At 30.4% G+C, this 16,751-nt stretch overlaps 3 protein-coding genes across 3 annotated transcripts; all 3 read right to left on the bottom strand.

Moving 5' to 3' along the window:
• Nucleotides 1–810: 810 nt before the first annotated feature.
• LOC143220309 (NADPH:adrenodoxin oxidoreductase, mitochondrial-like) lies at nucleotides 811–2,593 on the bottom strand. Its single transcript, XM_076445980.1, has 5 exons — nucleotides 2,589–2,593; nucleotides 2,276–2,402; nucleotides 2,000–2,218; nucleotides 1,709–1,924; nucleotides 811–1,638 (listed from the first exon to the last, which is right to left on the bottom strand). The coding sequence occupies exons 1-5, from the start codon at nucleotides 2,591–2,593 to the stop codon at nucleotides 811–813; spliced, it is 1,395 nt and encodes a 464-aa protein (XP_076302095.1).
• Nucleotides 2,594–2,752: 159 nt separating this feature from the next.
• LOC143220319 (cap-specific mRNA (nucleoside-2'-O-)-methyltransferase 2-like) lies at nucleotides 2,753–4,940 on the bottom strand. Its single transcript, XM_076445991.1, has 3 exons — nucleotides 3,570–4,940; nucleotides 2,918–3,470; nucleotides 2,753–2,844 (listed from the first exon to the last, which is right to left on the bottom strand). The coding sequence occupies exons 1-3, from the start codon at nucleotides 4,938–4,940 to the stop codon at nucleotides 2,753–2,755; spliced, it is 2,016 nt and encodes a 671-aa protein (XP_076302106.1).
• Nucleotides 4,941–8,923: 3,983 nt separating this feature from the next.
• LOC143220315 (protein obstructor-E-like) lies at nucleotides 8,924–15,628 on the bottom strand. The gene is made up of 4 exons (XM_076445987.1): nucleotides 15,589–15,628; nucleotides 12,696–13,097; nucleotides 11,528–11,741; nucleotides 8,924–9,077 (listed from the first exon to the last, which is right to left on the bottom strand). The coding sequence occupies exons 1-4, from the start codon at nucleotides 15,626–15,628 to the stop codon at nucleotides 8,924–8,926; spliced, it is 810 nt and encodes a 269-aa protein (XP_076302102.1).
• Between the last annotated feature and the right edge of the window lie 1,123 nt (nucleotides 15,629–16,751).

Genomic DNA, 16,751 nt, shown 5'->3' with positions numbered 1-16,751 from the left:
TTAAATTTATTATTTTAGATATTGTAAATTAATTTATTTCTTCTTTAAAGATTCGTATATAGATACTTATTATTGTAAATACAGATTTTGTTTTATTGATAAGTACTTGTCAGAAATGCAGCTAGATGTCTTTAAGTAATTTTTTATTTTTAAATAATTATTCGGTTTTACTTTTGTGCAAAGCAAATATAAAACAATATTACTCTAAGTATATCGTATACTGTAAAATAAATTTCAATTTCTTTTTTTGAATTACTATTTACAAAACACGAAATAGGAAAACATAGAGATTGTTGAAGACAAACGTGTGTAAGTAATATTGAGAGGTTAACGTAACTATGTTAGCAGTTAATTCATTTTACAAATATCATTTCTTGTATACTTTATATTGAAAAATCTAAATAATTCTTTTTCTTTTTTATAAAATTTAGTAAAGGAAGAAATACACAAGAAAAATTGTAATCAACAATTACATCTATGTATCCAAGTGAAATGGTTATAGGAATACAATATATTAAAATTAAGTTTTGAAAAATTGAATATTCTTTAAAATAATACAAGTTTATTTATTTTAAATATTATATTTGTGAAAATTACATTTATAGTGAACATTATAAATAGTGTAAATCGTTATAATGTATTGTTACAAGTAAAATATTTTTATTTACATTACATGTAAAATCTTTAATTTAACATTTTCTTATTAATATAAAATAATTACAATTTTTTAAATTTGTGTTAAATTAAATTTGTTAAATTTTTTGGTTAAATTGTTTAAATTCATTGACAAGAACTTATTCTTATTTTTTATTATTTTGAAGCAATTTCTAGCATTTCATTAATATTAACTATTTTTTCTCTTGGCTTTCCCAATATTTTTCCTCTTTCACATTCAACATTATCAATTTTTTTCCAATCATTATATGATATCATCTGTATACCTTTTTGATTAAGTATTTTAGACAAACCTACAAAACCTGGTTTATTTTCTGTATTCGATAATTCTTTACTTACTAATGTACCAACTTGAAATGCATTTGTCATTGTTGATAATATAACTCCAACAGGACCTGTTGCAACCCAACCTGCAGCATAAAGTTTATCTTGAACTTTACCTCCTAAATGTCTAATACAACCATTTTTTACATTAAATGGTATTGATGTATCTATTTGAATCGATTTGTAACCAATACTGCGAAATGCTAGGCCACATGGGATTTCTTCAAATAATCCAGTAGGTATGGCAACTTGTGTAGATATGTCATTACCTTCAAGTCTATTTATTGACAGTTTAATACTATTTACACTATTAGAACCAAAAAATTTCACAGGACTTCTTAAAAATATTGGATATAATTCTTTTGTTATTATTTTTGTATCTAAAGATGATTTTTCTAAATTTTCTAGCATAAGTTCTGTTAATCTTTTCCGTGGCCTTGCTAAAGTATTAACTATTTGTTTTATATTTATAAAATCATCTCTACGCCAATAAGTTTTACAACCATCTAATTTTAATATTTCTCGTAGTTCAGCAATTGTAAATGCAGCTTGTAATGGACCTCTTCTTCCTATTAATGATACTTTACGCACTTTACTTCGTGATAACTTTTCTAATGCATATGATGTTATATCAGTATTCTAAATAGTTAAATATAAATAGATTAAAAATATATTCTACAATATATTTCATACAAAATTTAAAACATACCTTTAATTTGTCTATTGGTGTTAATAAAATTCTTGCAATATCTATAGCAACGTTACCTTGTCCTAATATAACAGCTTCTTCTACATCTAAATTAATGTTAAGATTACTATCTGCAGGTACTCCATTATACCAACCAACAAATCGTCGTCCCGATATTATATTATCTAAATTTTCTCCAGGTATATTTAATATTTTATCTTCTTCTGCTCCATATGTCTAAAATATTAACCAACAATTGTTACTATTAAATATTAAATTAAATAAAAATAGCTATTTTTATATTATACACACTAATAAAACTGCATGGTAAAGTTCTTGTAATTCTTTTATAGTAACATCTTTTCCCACATTAACATTCCCTATAAATTGAAAACGTGGATTAGCTGCAGTTTTCTCAAAAGTATGGATAACATTTTTCACTTCTGGATGATCTGGAGCTACACCAAAACGTACTAAACCATATGGTACTGGTAATTTTTCCAATATATCCACTGTTATATTAGTGGTTGCCTGTGTTAAAATTATTTTATTACAACATTATTTTGATGTAATGGATATTGTACATACCTTCATTAATTGTTGTGCAGCGTAAAATCCTGCTGGTCCTGCACCAACAACACATATTTTTGGTATATGTTCAGTTGAAAATAAACGAACATTACTGTAGATCTTCATAATAGAAACCTGCATCAATCTAGAAGTATATATTGTATAATAAAATTGTGTTCCATAATCATATTGAAATTACAATATTTTTTAAAAGAAGGCAACCAAGGTTTCTCATTTTAAATTTCTCATTTTTAAATTTAATTGTTTCAAATAATATATTGAAAAAATAAAATTGAGACTTCTGTATAACTATAGATTTGTTTATGCATACTTCATACTTCATAAGCATTTGTAAATCTCGGTTATTTATTACATAATAGCAAACTAATTTACAAATATTAAACTATAAGTATGGAAAGAGAACATACACCTCTGACAGATATACATTTTATTATATATCAAGAATTTGGTACAACTTTGGTGTTTTACAGATTATTATACTTTTATATTCAATGTATATAATACATAATGAATATATCTTTTTATAATCCAGTGATTAAGATCTGCTGAATAGCATAAATGACATCCTAAAAAAGGAAATAATGTGAAATATAATATTGTAAAACTATAATTAAAATATATTAATACAACTTCTTTTACCTTCATATAATACAGATGGAGAAATTATTTCCAAAATAGCTTTTTCCTCTTTATAGGCTTCAGAGGAAGCAGCTTTTACTTCATTTAAGGAGTACAGTACTTTATGATTGTAATTATAATGATATAATTTAATTTTTAATCCCATATAATTACAAACTTTAACTTCTAATGAATTAAAAGCACAGCTGATAAGATATAGAAGTTCAATAGTAAGGTGAGTAAGTAGTGGATATCCAATTAAAATTAATGTTGTTCCAATATCAAGATGTTGTAATACATTATCAATTTCTGTGATTATTTTATGGCTATCATAAATGTCGGTATATCGAAAAATTAAAACTTCATGTTTTGGTTTACAAAGAAGTTTAATTTTCAAATTCTCTATACTTTCTATTGAAGGAAATTCTACTTTGTAATTTAATGTATCAATAGCATCATTGATATCATTTTGTATTTTCAAAGCATTTTTATTACAGAATTTGGAATTACATATTTTATGAAATACTTTTCCCGAACGAATTTGTAAATCTTCTGGGAATTCAGAGAACTCGAACTATAAAGAAACAGAAGTTCAATTTATATCGTAAAAAAATTTCAATTCAAGAAGTAAATAATTAAGTATAGTAAGAAAAGATGATAAAAAATAGCTCACGTTTATGACTGTACCAGATGATACTTGGATTTCAATTTTGTTAAAATCATTAGATAGGCTTCGTATTCGATCTAAAGGTGCAGAATGTTGCTTTTTACAACGTTCATTATATGATCCCTGTAATAACCTTTTACATTGAGTAATACTGACAAATTTTCCTAATATGACTTTATTTCCTAGAATTTTCCCTTTTTTTAACTTTTTTACATTATAATCTTTTACATATTTTTCAGCAACCAGGCATTGCATTCGTTTCATATTTTGTAATGTTTTAGGATCAATATAATGAAATGTATCAATATTATCCATTATGACTAGCAATTGTTTAGATTTAAAAAATTCAGTGCATTCTACGATTGTATTAATAAATTCACATGGAATATCATATTTACTAAAAATTGCTTGTTTTGGACCATACTCATAATGATCTCTAAGTTTTTCTAAGTAAGGTGAAATAAATGCTGGTCCCTTAAAATTTGTACATACAACATACGTTTCTGAATTTCCTTCTTTACTTGTTACTGGTTTTATTACATTGACATTATTAAAACAGCAAGACAATATATACATCAAACATATTGTATTACATTCAAAAATTGTAAAAATTTTTAACACAAAACTACCTCCAGTAGATAATAGTTGCAATGCAGCTACAATTTCACAAAAATGCAAATGTATCAGAATACTTTCCTGTTCTGCTGGAACATCTGCACAATCGATGCTACCATCTGCAGTAATTAAAAATATATCATTATGTGGTTCTAACAGCTTTATAAGCCCATCCAAATTTTTCAAATTCATAAGATTCCCAGTATTATCTTCTCCAAAATACCAATGATTTAAGGTATGTCTTATGAATCTGTCATCATCAACCATTATAGATGTTGGATTACCCTCATAATATGGATTTAAGGTCATAGCAAACCAATCCCATTTAATATTTGGAATATTTGTTTTTAACCAGTGATTTAGAGATGTAATAAAAGCTCCAGGTGCTTCACACAAATGGATAGATTTGAAGCATTTATTGTTATTATAAATACAATTCACTGGTATTAAAGGAAAGGACGATACTATTTCATAAAATTTACACCATGCTTGAGTTAAAAATTCTGGTTGAACATAATTTTTCAATCGTACTATAACATCCTTTGCACTGTTTTTGAATTTTGTATGCAATTGCCATTTATCCAGATCATAATTACTTAAACGATCTTTTGCATTATTCAATTCATTCTTTATCTGTTGTAATTCATTAACTGTCCATGGACAATCTTTAAACATTGCTGTTGGTTGTGGCATTAAATAGCATCCATTGTTTACAATTGTAAAACGTTTATTAAATAAATTATTTATATGCTCTGTTTCCATTGTTTAATCAGGTCACTTATTTAAGTGTAATAAGTTTAATAATTTATCTTATATAGTTTTAAGGTATAAAACAGGAATGTAATAAAATTAGAATTATAAATATATTCGGTTTTTTAAGATCATTTTTCGAAGATTTGATAAGGTTAAGATTCTTTTATGCAGTTACCTCGGTTATCTTCTTATTTTTAACAAATGTAATTATTCCTCACCTTTTCATAATATGAAAATACGTATAATATTTTACTTAGTTAACAAAAGTTAACAAAAATAATCGTTATTTTGTTTTATAAAAGTCATGAAAACACTACACTATAAAGGTTGCATATTATAAACACTATTTTCATTTCACAATGTAATGTAATTCATATTTAGAAATAATTATTTCAGGATTTGTTTTAGGAAAAATATTAAATGAACTATAAATTTAGTCACACAATAATATATGAAATTCAAATAACGGTTAAAAGTGAAACCGGCTATGTACAGTTTATTTCATATAGAAATATTTTACAAGATAAAGTATGATACATTACATAATTTAATGTAAATTTGGATTAAAAAAATTAAAAACTTAAAAGTTTAAAAATTATTAAAATTAAATTCAATTCCCAATTTTTAACTCTAAATAATATAAGTAAGTAGTACAGTTTTGATATTTGTAATTTTCAATTCATAGTTAAAACTATTGAAATTTAAATAAATTTTATTTTCAAATAACTATATAGTAATTATCATCTTCTAAATAAAAATAAAAATTTTTTATTCATAATTGTGTTTGAAATTTAGGTATTTTATAAGTATTTTACAAATTTTATTTCTTAGTTACTATCTTATAACTTTTTCTATATATATTAAAAATACAAAGCAGTGTCTTTTTTAACAATAAAATATCTATTTAAAAATGCACAATATCTATTAACAAAATATAATTTGAAATTTGTCCATTTATGTTAGCAAAATGTCACAAAATAACATGATATTAGGATATAAACATAATAGTATTATTGAAGAGAAAAATGGTCTTTATTTTTTATGAAAAATATTATTAATATTCAATTACCGATAAAGTGGCAAATAATTTATTACACTACGTGAAGTTACCTGCAATATTTAACGAATAAAAATTCTCATCGTTTAATATCTATTATTACTGTAATAATTTTTTGAGTTATGTGAAAACGTAATTTCATTATAAAAAAAATTTTTATGAATTAAAGAAAATATGAAATTTATAATCAAGTTGAGTTTATTTGTACGTAGATAATTAACAAAAATTGATCTTTGAGAAAAGTAGAAAAATATTTCTTTTAATTATTAAAAATAATTGATAAAAATTAATTAATTTACTCTAATTAATTCTACCTAATAATCTAATATTTAATTATACATATATAATTAAAAAAGTAAAAAATTCTACAAAAATGTGTGACAATACAAAATGGATATATTGTTTTATAATAGTAATTTATTTACATAGCAACGTACAAACATATATTACAGTCATCTATCATAATATAAATGAATATGAATGATAATGCAAATGACTAAATGAAAAGCATGTAGGACAAATTTTTATTACAATATTCACGATTTTAAAGGTTATGATTTATGATTCTAAAGTTTGAACATTTGATGATTCTTCTTTATTTTTATTAGATATAAAATGCAGAAAAGTAGTTGATTTTGATAAATCCAGAAATCTTCCGATTGGTTCTTAGCATTGATCAAAATTATTGAAACTTTGCGTCTTCGTCTCCTCGTCACTTTTTTCTGTATCCCAATTTACGTAACGCCTTCAGATCCACATCGCCATAGTAGTCTTCGCTATGAAATTCATTATTTATAATGTTGTGATGTATTTATTGAAAATAATATCCTGATTTCATAACATGAAAATAATATATATTTATGTTTTAACAGGAAACCAAAATTAAAAAAACAAAAATGTTAATTGACTTACAATCTTAATTGTTGTAGAACACTGAAAGTTTATTGCATTATATGACTTCAATTAATGTATTAAGTGAGGTTTTGATAAAGAAAGATTGTAATCAATAATAATATTACCATTATAATATTTCTTAATAATATAACATATTATAATATGTATTGGAAAAAATAATGAGGTATTTTCATAGAAAAAAAATGAAAAATTTAACTTTGAAATATTAATTGAGAATTAAAAATTGTATGAGTAATATCTTATTTTTAAATTTGTGTTGTTTATGAATGTACAAACAAATGGAAATATGAGAATGTTAAATATACTATAGTTCAAAATCTTTGAATTATTTTCTTTATGTATAAGAATACACTAAAAAATGTACAATAATAAAAACTTTTTATCATTATATTTTTTGTGTGAATTTATATCTTTATATTAATATAATACCTTTATTTTAAATTTTACTGAATTTAAAATTTATTTGAATTTATTTATAGTTATTTCTAAATTAAATTATTTCTAAAGTAGAATTCGATATTGATTATGCAATTGAGCTTACAATTTTTCATCCTAAATCTTCATCATAATTTTCATAGATGCATCATAAATATTTAGAGTATTAAATAACTGTTGTACAGCATAATGTATAATGATTATAGTATTTAGAACATTAAAAAAAAATGCCATATAAATTTGGTTACTGTTATAATGTGCATGCAAGAGTTAGAATCACAACAATAAATTTCCAACAAAACAAGCAGAGAACACGAACGCCTAGGCGATAGGATAGGAGAATAGGGGTTCTGAAGAGCAGACATCTTTTTTTCACGAATTTTTGTTCCTTTTATTATACGAATCTTTCACATTACTTAAAAATATACGGACGAGTCTAGCTTACGCAAGCATGCTTGACCGTGGCCAAGAGTGTCGGTGAGGGCAAGCTCGAATTAAAAAAAATTTTAAAAACATTGCCGTCCATTGAATTTTTTCCTCCAATTTCTCGGTGAGAACAAGATCCAGTGAACGTTCTAATCTAAACGATATACACTCATAACCAACGAGCTTCCCGCTATTTCCATTTCAAATCGTACGTCTTACGATAGCAAAGGGAGTGTAAAGAGCAAGTATGAGGAGGAAATAAGAGAACTAAATGATGATAAGAGGCAAGAAAGAATGAAAGAAGTTATCGATGAGACAGTACGATTGTGACTCGAATTACTATTAATTCGAATTTCAGTATAGCGAGTAAAGGTCTTAATTTTGATCATCAAAATGCCCGATGGGGACGAAGATAAGCAAATATTAAAAAACGGTGTAATCAAAAGAGAACAATACCGATTGAACAATATTTGTAGATTTTAATTGCTTTTCCACGTGTTGACGAGGTACAATCAGTCTCTTAATCGTTTCATTCACATTATTCGATACGATTCCACATTTAAATAATTACACGATCGAAAAAACCGAGCGACAACGCGTGGAGAATTAAAATCGCAAGAAATCAGTCCATTGTTATTATCCATCGTCGACATCGTGGCACACAGACGAACATTAACGCGGATGAAATAATTTGACATTTACTCTCCTCAGTCACGAGACACTCGCGAGACAATTCGTGGGGACATCTCGTGAATTTTTAATCGCGATCTCTATCCCGGATCCAAGCCAAATCATTGAATACGAAGCAATTACCAAATATACAGGAGGTTATGTACGTCTATCAAAATTTGGCTCGAATAGGAACACAAAGAATGAACATAACCGAGCAGCACTCTTGACTCCTGGCTCTACATATTTCGAGGTATCGAACATCAGAATCGTTCGCTCGAGATTTTATGTATGTGTAAGTGTGTATGTTTATATACGTGTGCACGCATATGTAATCGTGTATGTGTGTGATAGGAAAGTATGCAAAGAGTTTGGTAAAGTATTTGTAGGAGAGAGAAATGAAGAGGTGAAAGAGGAAGAGAGATGCGAAGACGCGGGAAAGAAGAAAGGGAAAAAGATGGGGAACAAAAGGTGGAAGACGGGTTAGAAATTATTCTTGAAGGGGTGTATTGGGCCTCGCAGGTGCCGATGGGGGCCTTGGTTTGCCTTGAGGAGGCTTCCTGGTTTCGCCTGAATTTTGAATTCCGGCAAGCAGCTCGCTCTTCCTGATGCTCTTTAGGTCCAAGTCACCGTAGTAATCCTCACTGTGAAGCAGAACACCGGGAAAAATCCGGGAGTTAGGACATGCGTGATGTGCTACCTGTCTCGCGTGCATCCTCGTGTCGTTTTGTTTTGCAGTTAATCACGTGTATAGTTGCTGACTGCGAAATAGAGATATCGCAAATAGTATCGAATAGTAATACCGAGTGATACCATTTTCATACTCTAGATATCGCTAGCAATACGGATTGTACATAATTGGCATCTGTAGGCAATAGAATGTAAAGTGATAAAACAGCAAAATTGTAAATCGGAACTTCTGATTTTAATTTACATTGTTTATTGCTAGTTACAGCAATTTTCTATCGTTAAATTTTGTTTGATGTTTGAATATTTAAGAGAATTTTAATTTTTTGTAGGTTATTGCCAACAATGTTATCGTAATATATAATAATTATATATTATTAATATTGCGGATCGATATCATCGAGGTTATCGTATCAACACTCGGAATATCAGTAATTCTTTTTTGGCTGATTCTACGACTTCATTATATTGTCACCCAGCAACTATACGTGAGAAGAGGTGATCACATGGCTAAATTTGTTTAGTACGCAAGTGCGTGCGTGCGTTGGAGACACGATGTATAGCTCGTCACGAAAATGTGTTATGAATACGATATTGAAAGAATATTCATACGTTGATCATCCATAACAGTAGACTTGAAAGTTACATAATCGAGAAATGATAAACAAGCAGCGAGATTATAGTATTTGTTTCTTATATCACTATGGTAAACCGCTATTAATCACATTTCGAGTATATTTATAGCGACTGTGAATTTTTGTCTTTTTCAAAGTAAGAAATTGTAATTATTTGTGAAGTTAAATTTCTAAAGAATTGAACTGCTGCAAGTATTTAATAAATCATATATTCGGTAAATTAAAAAGACATTTAATTAATTAATGAGAATTATTTCTGTAAAACATCATAATCATAATTTTTTAAAAGAATAAAAATCGATAAATAATTTTCATTTTTTGCATGCGAATCGTAAAGAAGATAGACTATTTACAAAGAATTATTAGCCTAATATTATATTATATATTTTTAATAAAAATTCTGAATCTTTAAAATTAATTTATTAACAATATTATACTTTTTTTTTATTCGAAATATTAAGTATTCATAACATCGTATTTTGCGACAAACTATGTTGAATAATTTTTGTATAACAATACCTTTAAATCGTGAACATTGTATTAATTAATTACACATGTTAGAGAATTTTATTGTTAATTAATAGCATTTATCATCACCCTAGTAATTTCCATAGTTTCAAAAGGAATTACGTGTATCTCAAACTTCAATCAAAACGTATATTTAATTACAAAAATTCTAAAAAATAATATAAATTAGGCATCTTGAATTTCCATTTATCTAAAATGTAAATTTGGCTCATAAATAATTTAAAATATAAACAATTTTGCTTCAACATTCTGAATAAATTGTTCATTGATAGACTTAAATGCGAGAAAATTACTCACTAATCTATCCATTCAAGTGCAGAAAATAGTATAATTAATACGTTTCGATTATTTGACTTTCAGACACGTTATTCCTGTCCTCGAGGAAGATTATGTAAATATTATGTTACCAACATTTGGGTGGCTGTTACGCAAAACCTATCTACCCGTTATGAGAGCAAGGTGTACCGCGAATATCCATTTAATTACGTCACTCGAAAAAGGTGAAATATCTTACGAACTTTCAGATTGTGCTTTAACAGCGCGGCTGGAATTTAAAGACTATAATCACACTTGGACTATCAGGTTTGTCCAGAATTTGCCTTTACGTAATACGTAACTGCAAAGCTTCCTGATCTGCTTAAATTTGGCGACAGTCACCATTTATCACACTTTTTAAACGTTATTAATGAGAACTTAAAATAATGAAAAGTATATAAGGAGATTTACAATCAATTTGCAAAAATTAGGACATTTTCTTTCATTTACGAGTAAAAAGACTTTCTAATAATGTATTACGTTTATGGTACGCATTTCAATAATACTCTAGGAATGTGGTAGTTACGTTTCACCTATTTCAACAGGTTTCATAGTAACACGAATTTCATCTTGTAACTCTGACATAAGGCATGTTTATGGTTATCTAATTTGTAACATATTTGAAGACAGGAAATGATAGTAGTTTGGCATAGAATAAATTAATTTCATCATGCATTACTCAATAGTAAACTCTAAAGTAAATATATGTAATATAAATTAAATGAATTAAGTTAAACAAGTAGGAGTTTGGAATTTCTTTTTATCTTTAAATTTGATCAGTAAATCAAATTACATCAATGGGGATATAAAAACCTAGATTTCTTTTGGGGTTATTTTGATAATTACAAAACTAAAAAAATCATGAATTATTTTTTGCTATAAATTTTATATGATAACGATAAACTGTGATAAAAGAAATGTTGACTTACCATCCGGGAACGTCCTCGGGATCCTCACAGGCGCCGCTACCATCGGCGTCACCGATCTTGAAAACTGTACCGATTGGGCAGCCGTATTCCCTAGCGGTACCTTCAAGGCATATGTAATACTTTCTGCAGTCCTCGGGATGGGCGTGTCTGCTGAAGCTGCCGGATGCTCCGCTCACTTCGCCCGCGGCCGGACACGTGAAACCTCCTGCGACCTCTGTGCAATGCGATAAATACATGTAAAATGTGATGAGATGGTAGAGGGAGAGTTATACTATTTAAATTTCATTTGCAGTTATTTGAACTACGAACAACAGATGGAGTTAGGTGGAAGTTCGGTGATAAATAAGGTTATAACGGCGCCGGATCTCACCGCGCGAACTAAGAGGTTAGCCGCTCGAGAAAATACAGGATGTGCGTAGGAAAGGATTGTCACGTATTGGCGGTTGAACGACGAGCGACGCAATGAATAAATAATATTCAAGGATAAATGAACATCGTTGATGCGTAATTGATTTTCGATAAAGGGGTGTCTCGCGATTTATCTAAATCAGCTTGTGATTCGAATATTTACATATATTTAGCGAGGTGATTTTTTTGTGGAGGAGAATATATGTAAACATGGAGATTTTTTGCGTTAACTTAACCTTTTGTGTTAACTAATCTCTGCATACGTTTATATATTATGTTATTGTATTTTATATATTTTACTTTGACTATTATAAATACTAAATAATTTAATGAGATTCAGGTCAACATACGGGAACGTTACTTAACCAGATTTTATGTAAATACGAAGAAATGTTATTAACTGAGGATTTATATGAACATAGAATAATGTTATAAGTTGTATTATATATAGTAAAATAGAAATATGATGTTAGCGAAAAAGAGTAATGTTTTGTTGTCAGAAAAGAAATTAAATAAATAAAAATATGTTGTTAATAATGCTGTTATAAAAAAGGTAATATCACAACTTTTTAAAATCTTTTTCTGAAATATTTCAAATATTTCAGGTAACAAGAAGATAGAAGATAGAAGAAGGAAGAGAATAAAAGATAGATACCTTTACAAATTCAATTTGAAACACAAGAAAGGTACTATTAACCTTGTCTCTTTACTATATGAAAATAATCAGTAATAGAGAAATGATATTAGAATAATGAAGTACCTTCGTTCTTGCACTCAGGTACTTGATCAGCCCACATACAAACTCTGGCTTCACGGTCGTAAGCGAGTCCAGGACTGCACTGGTATTTGGAGGCTTCTCCGTTCCAGCAGTTCCAGAACACGTCGCATTTCTTGTCATCAGGGAAGATACCATACAGACGAGGACAATGTGGCGTGCTAATCGCTGGCTCAAGCTGTGTCCTGTCGCCGCAATCTACATTATGGAGGTAGTCGCAATTTTCAGTGAGGAACTTGTTATCGCTTGCGTCGAAGGCAAGCCCATTGCCGCATGTTTTTAATTCCGCGACATTATTGTCGCATTTCCAATATTTGTCACAGGATATGTGATGAGGATAGAAACCGAAGTCATCTGGACATTTGAACGATTCCTGAGCGGTTACGCCTGTAACAGTCAAAATGAATTATTGGTAATACAAAAACACAATAATGGTATCGAAAGAAAGATGGAGAGAATGATCAATTTTTAAAGTAATATGACTATAAAGATTCCATTTGTATCTTTCGATTGAATGTAAGTCAATAGAATGTTCTAATACTAAAACCAAAAGCGTGGAGAGGAAATTATTTAAGTAGTAATATCAATAATAAAGAAGCGTTACTTAAATTTTCTATTTTATTAAGAAGTTTTATCAAAACTTAATTGTATTTATATTAACGATTTATTTGAAAATTGGAATTTGTTTCTGATATTGAAAGGCATTTGTGAAATAATCTTTGACAAAAGAATGTAATGAGTTTTAGAGTTTTATGTGTTATATGTAAAAGCATAATATAAAAAAAAAAAAAAAGAAAATCGAAGTGTCATACGTATAATTCAATATATTATATAATTAGACGTTAAACTTCCCAATGCGATGCTGATTATATACTTCAACACGCTTTAACCTAACTATTTATACCTTTAATAATCCTAAATTATATATTCCAGCGTCAATCTCATCTAATCGTGACCAAAGTTTCCTAGACGAGAACGATCCGTCGAGAAAAATGTCTTTTGCGGTTACACCCGATACAACACACTTAATAGTGCCAGGGATCACGGTAATCGTGTTCAATTTTACCGCTCATTGTATATTCCTTTCGAGCGAAAATTAAACAGTAAAATTGATCGTCAACCGCAAAAACACTAACCCCGTCATTACAGGCATCTTCTTCCACCTCCCCTCTGCCATCCCCATACTAACCGCCCCCCTCCCAATTTCTAATCGCAATGCACATTCGCGCAAAGGGAGAGAGATGCCAGGAGAGACGATAAGTATATAGAACGTCGACACCGTTTCAGCCTTTTATTATCGATGCTAATGCTGCCTTTTTATTGTTTATTATCCTCGGGCTAACAATTACGCCTAATAATCTGTTATTCTTTTCTCGCGGCATATGATGTCGGAATAACCTAAACGTCTTATGTAAGGACACAAAGTGACTTTCGCCAGGCGCTTTCACTTTGGGCCTAGAGCCAGACCCAACAGCAGCAACAGCAGCCGCAACACCAACATGGCTCGTGACTGGGCCCTCCCAGCATCCCGTTCACTCGACTCTCCTCTACACGTTTCACCGTCGTATATACTATCTCTATCTCACTCCCTTTCTATCTCCCTCTTTCTCACGCACGCACACACCTTAATCTTCTGTAATTTCGCGTGTACAAGCGCACGACCCTTTCGGGCTCGTGTGCGTTGTGTGTTCACTTTCATTTTTCTCGGAACCGATCTGGCTATCAAAAGTCGCGTCTCGAATCTGACAAAGTTACTCGGTAATCGGGACCTTTGGCGATTTGTATGGTAAGCACAATTTTATCGTCGATCATCTTATAGATTTCTGTCCATTCGACAGTGAATTTTTATGTTCAGTCGATGATGGTCGATGATAAAAAGAAGGGTCAAGATCTGGGCCAAGGTTATCCTGTTGCAGCCAGGGAAGTCCAGGGAAGGGGAGTAAAAAAGAATGGAAACGCGTGTCGAGAAGGTTTCTCTTCGCACGGAAACTGAATACGCCTTTCGATCTCGTTTCAACAGTACGTTTAGTTTGAAACAACAAGAAAGCTGATGGTAGCTTTTCAATGACTATTTTCCGCATGTTGATAGGTAAATTATATATGGGAAATTCTTGGATTTATCATTTTTACACGATGGTTGAAAGATGAGAGAAGGTAAAGAAGTTTCTAGGTGCTTTATTAGTTCGCGATGTTAGCGAGAGTATTTTGAAATATGATACTTCGTGCTGGTTAGACGCATAGGTTAGATTTACTGGATGTATTTAAACGATTTATAAATAGCTTTTTTCCTGGTTATTAAGTGTATCATAAGTTGACCTGCTTTCCTTCGTAGACGCTATGTTATAATGTACTATAAGATAATACAGTACTTAAGTTTACAATTCAAATAAAACACTTGTCGAGTAAGCGATATATTTCGATGTTGAACACATGAAGTACAGATTGTCTAGTTCAGCCGGATTTATCGAAAACGAAATTAATCTGGATTAATGAAATAACTGTATGTAAACTCGGAGATATACGTTAATAAAGTATATAGAATATGGTTGACTGGTTGTAAAACGTTAAATTAATCCCATGCACGAGTTTCTTTTTATCGATTCGGTTATTCGTTTCGTCAAACGAGAAGTATTGTGTTTACCATGACAATCACGACGAAGGAAGAGTGCACTCTTTTTCTGATTCACACGCATATGTCACACACTTATATCTCCACTTCCGACAAAATGATCGTGATCGTTCACGAGTAACACTTTCCTCCCCCGTTCCATTTTCCTCGACAATATTTTCCGTTAACGCTATTTCCTCTCCCCGTTTTCTCTAAATCCGCCCTCCAGTATCCTCGTGATTGTATCTCGCGTTTATTTCTGGTACGTACCGGCGATCAGAATGGCGGCTATCACGTAGTATGTTCTCATGGTTACGAATGTGTGTCTCCCGCGTGGTATAACGATCGGGTTACTCTTTCCTCGAGGTACGGTAACAAAATTGGATTACTTATGAAGGTAAAAAACTACCGTCACTTTTGCGATCACAGGCTCCACCGCGCAGAGAGAACTCTGTGTTTGCGCCCTGTCGTTCTCCACCTTTATATAAGTCATTGGTCACGTGTTGTTCCTCTTCCACCTCCTGTAGCACCTCCTTCTCTTCTCCTCGTCACTTCAAGAAGAGGTACTATGTACCTCGCTACGTTTCTTCTCTCCCTCTCTCATCCTCTCTTTCTCTTTTTCGCGCCGCCGATCACCCTTTCTTTTTCCTTTATTCTTCTTCGCTGAAAATGCCATCCAAAGACCTAACAGAGGTCTGGTAATAACGTCTGCCACGTTCTTTCTTCCCCACCTCCTACCCTCCTCCCCCCTTGCTCTCCGTCGTGACCCGTTGCACTGCCTTAAATGCTAAAATAATTTTTTATTCTCGATATCTTCTGCTTCGACGAATCCAACTTCCCTTTTCTTTTCTGCTCCTCCTTATTTTTCCACTCTCGATCTTTGCTGTTCGAATACTCGCGGGACCAGTTTCGATCCAGGCTGGTTTTCACACGAACCGTCTCAAAATCTATTTCACGACGAAATTCATTTCTTTCATTGTTCACCGGCGAAAGATTCTGGGCGAAGTGATGTGATTGGTATTTTAATTCGACCAGCTCAACGGATGAGAATTCCAGAGTTTCCAGGTAGATCGATAGACTTGTTTTATATTATATTTCTCATTTTCGTTTCTAATTAGTTTTAGAATATAAATTCTATATAAAATGTCATTTTCTTTCATCTTGATTTACTTTTGTTGGTACAATATTTTCTACCAATCAAACTTCGTCGTGCATTTGTAGTTTTCAAATTACAAATGGCCCTATATGTTCTTAATTAATATTATCAACGTCACATATTACCCTTATTCGATTATAAGAAATCCTATCTTGTAGCGCTATAAGGCATTAAAAAATTGAGTTCTTTAGTATGTATATTCACATTAATCATACATACGATTATCATGCTACGGAAATAACAGGATTCTACAGCAGGAGAGGATTACCTTCGGTAG

This window comes from Lasioglossum baleicum, unplaced genomic scaffold (genome assembly GCF_051020765.1).
Source record: "Lasioglossum baleicum unplaced genomic scaffold, iyLasBale1 scaffold0756, whole genome shotgun sequence".
NCBI classification, from domain to species: Eukaryota; Metazoa; Arthropoda; class Insecta; order Hymenoptera; family Halictidae; genus Lasioglossum; species Lasioglossum baleicum.
Note: the sequence above shows the minus strand (reverse complement) of the source record. Positions and strands in the feature narration are given on the sequence as shown.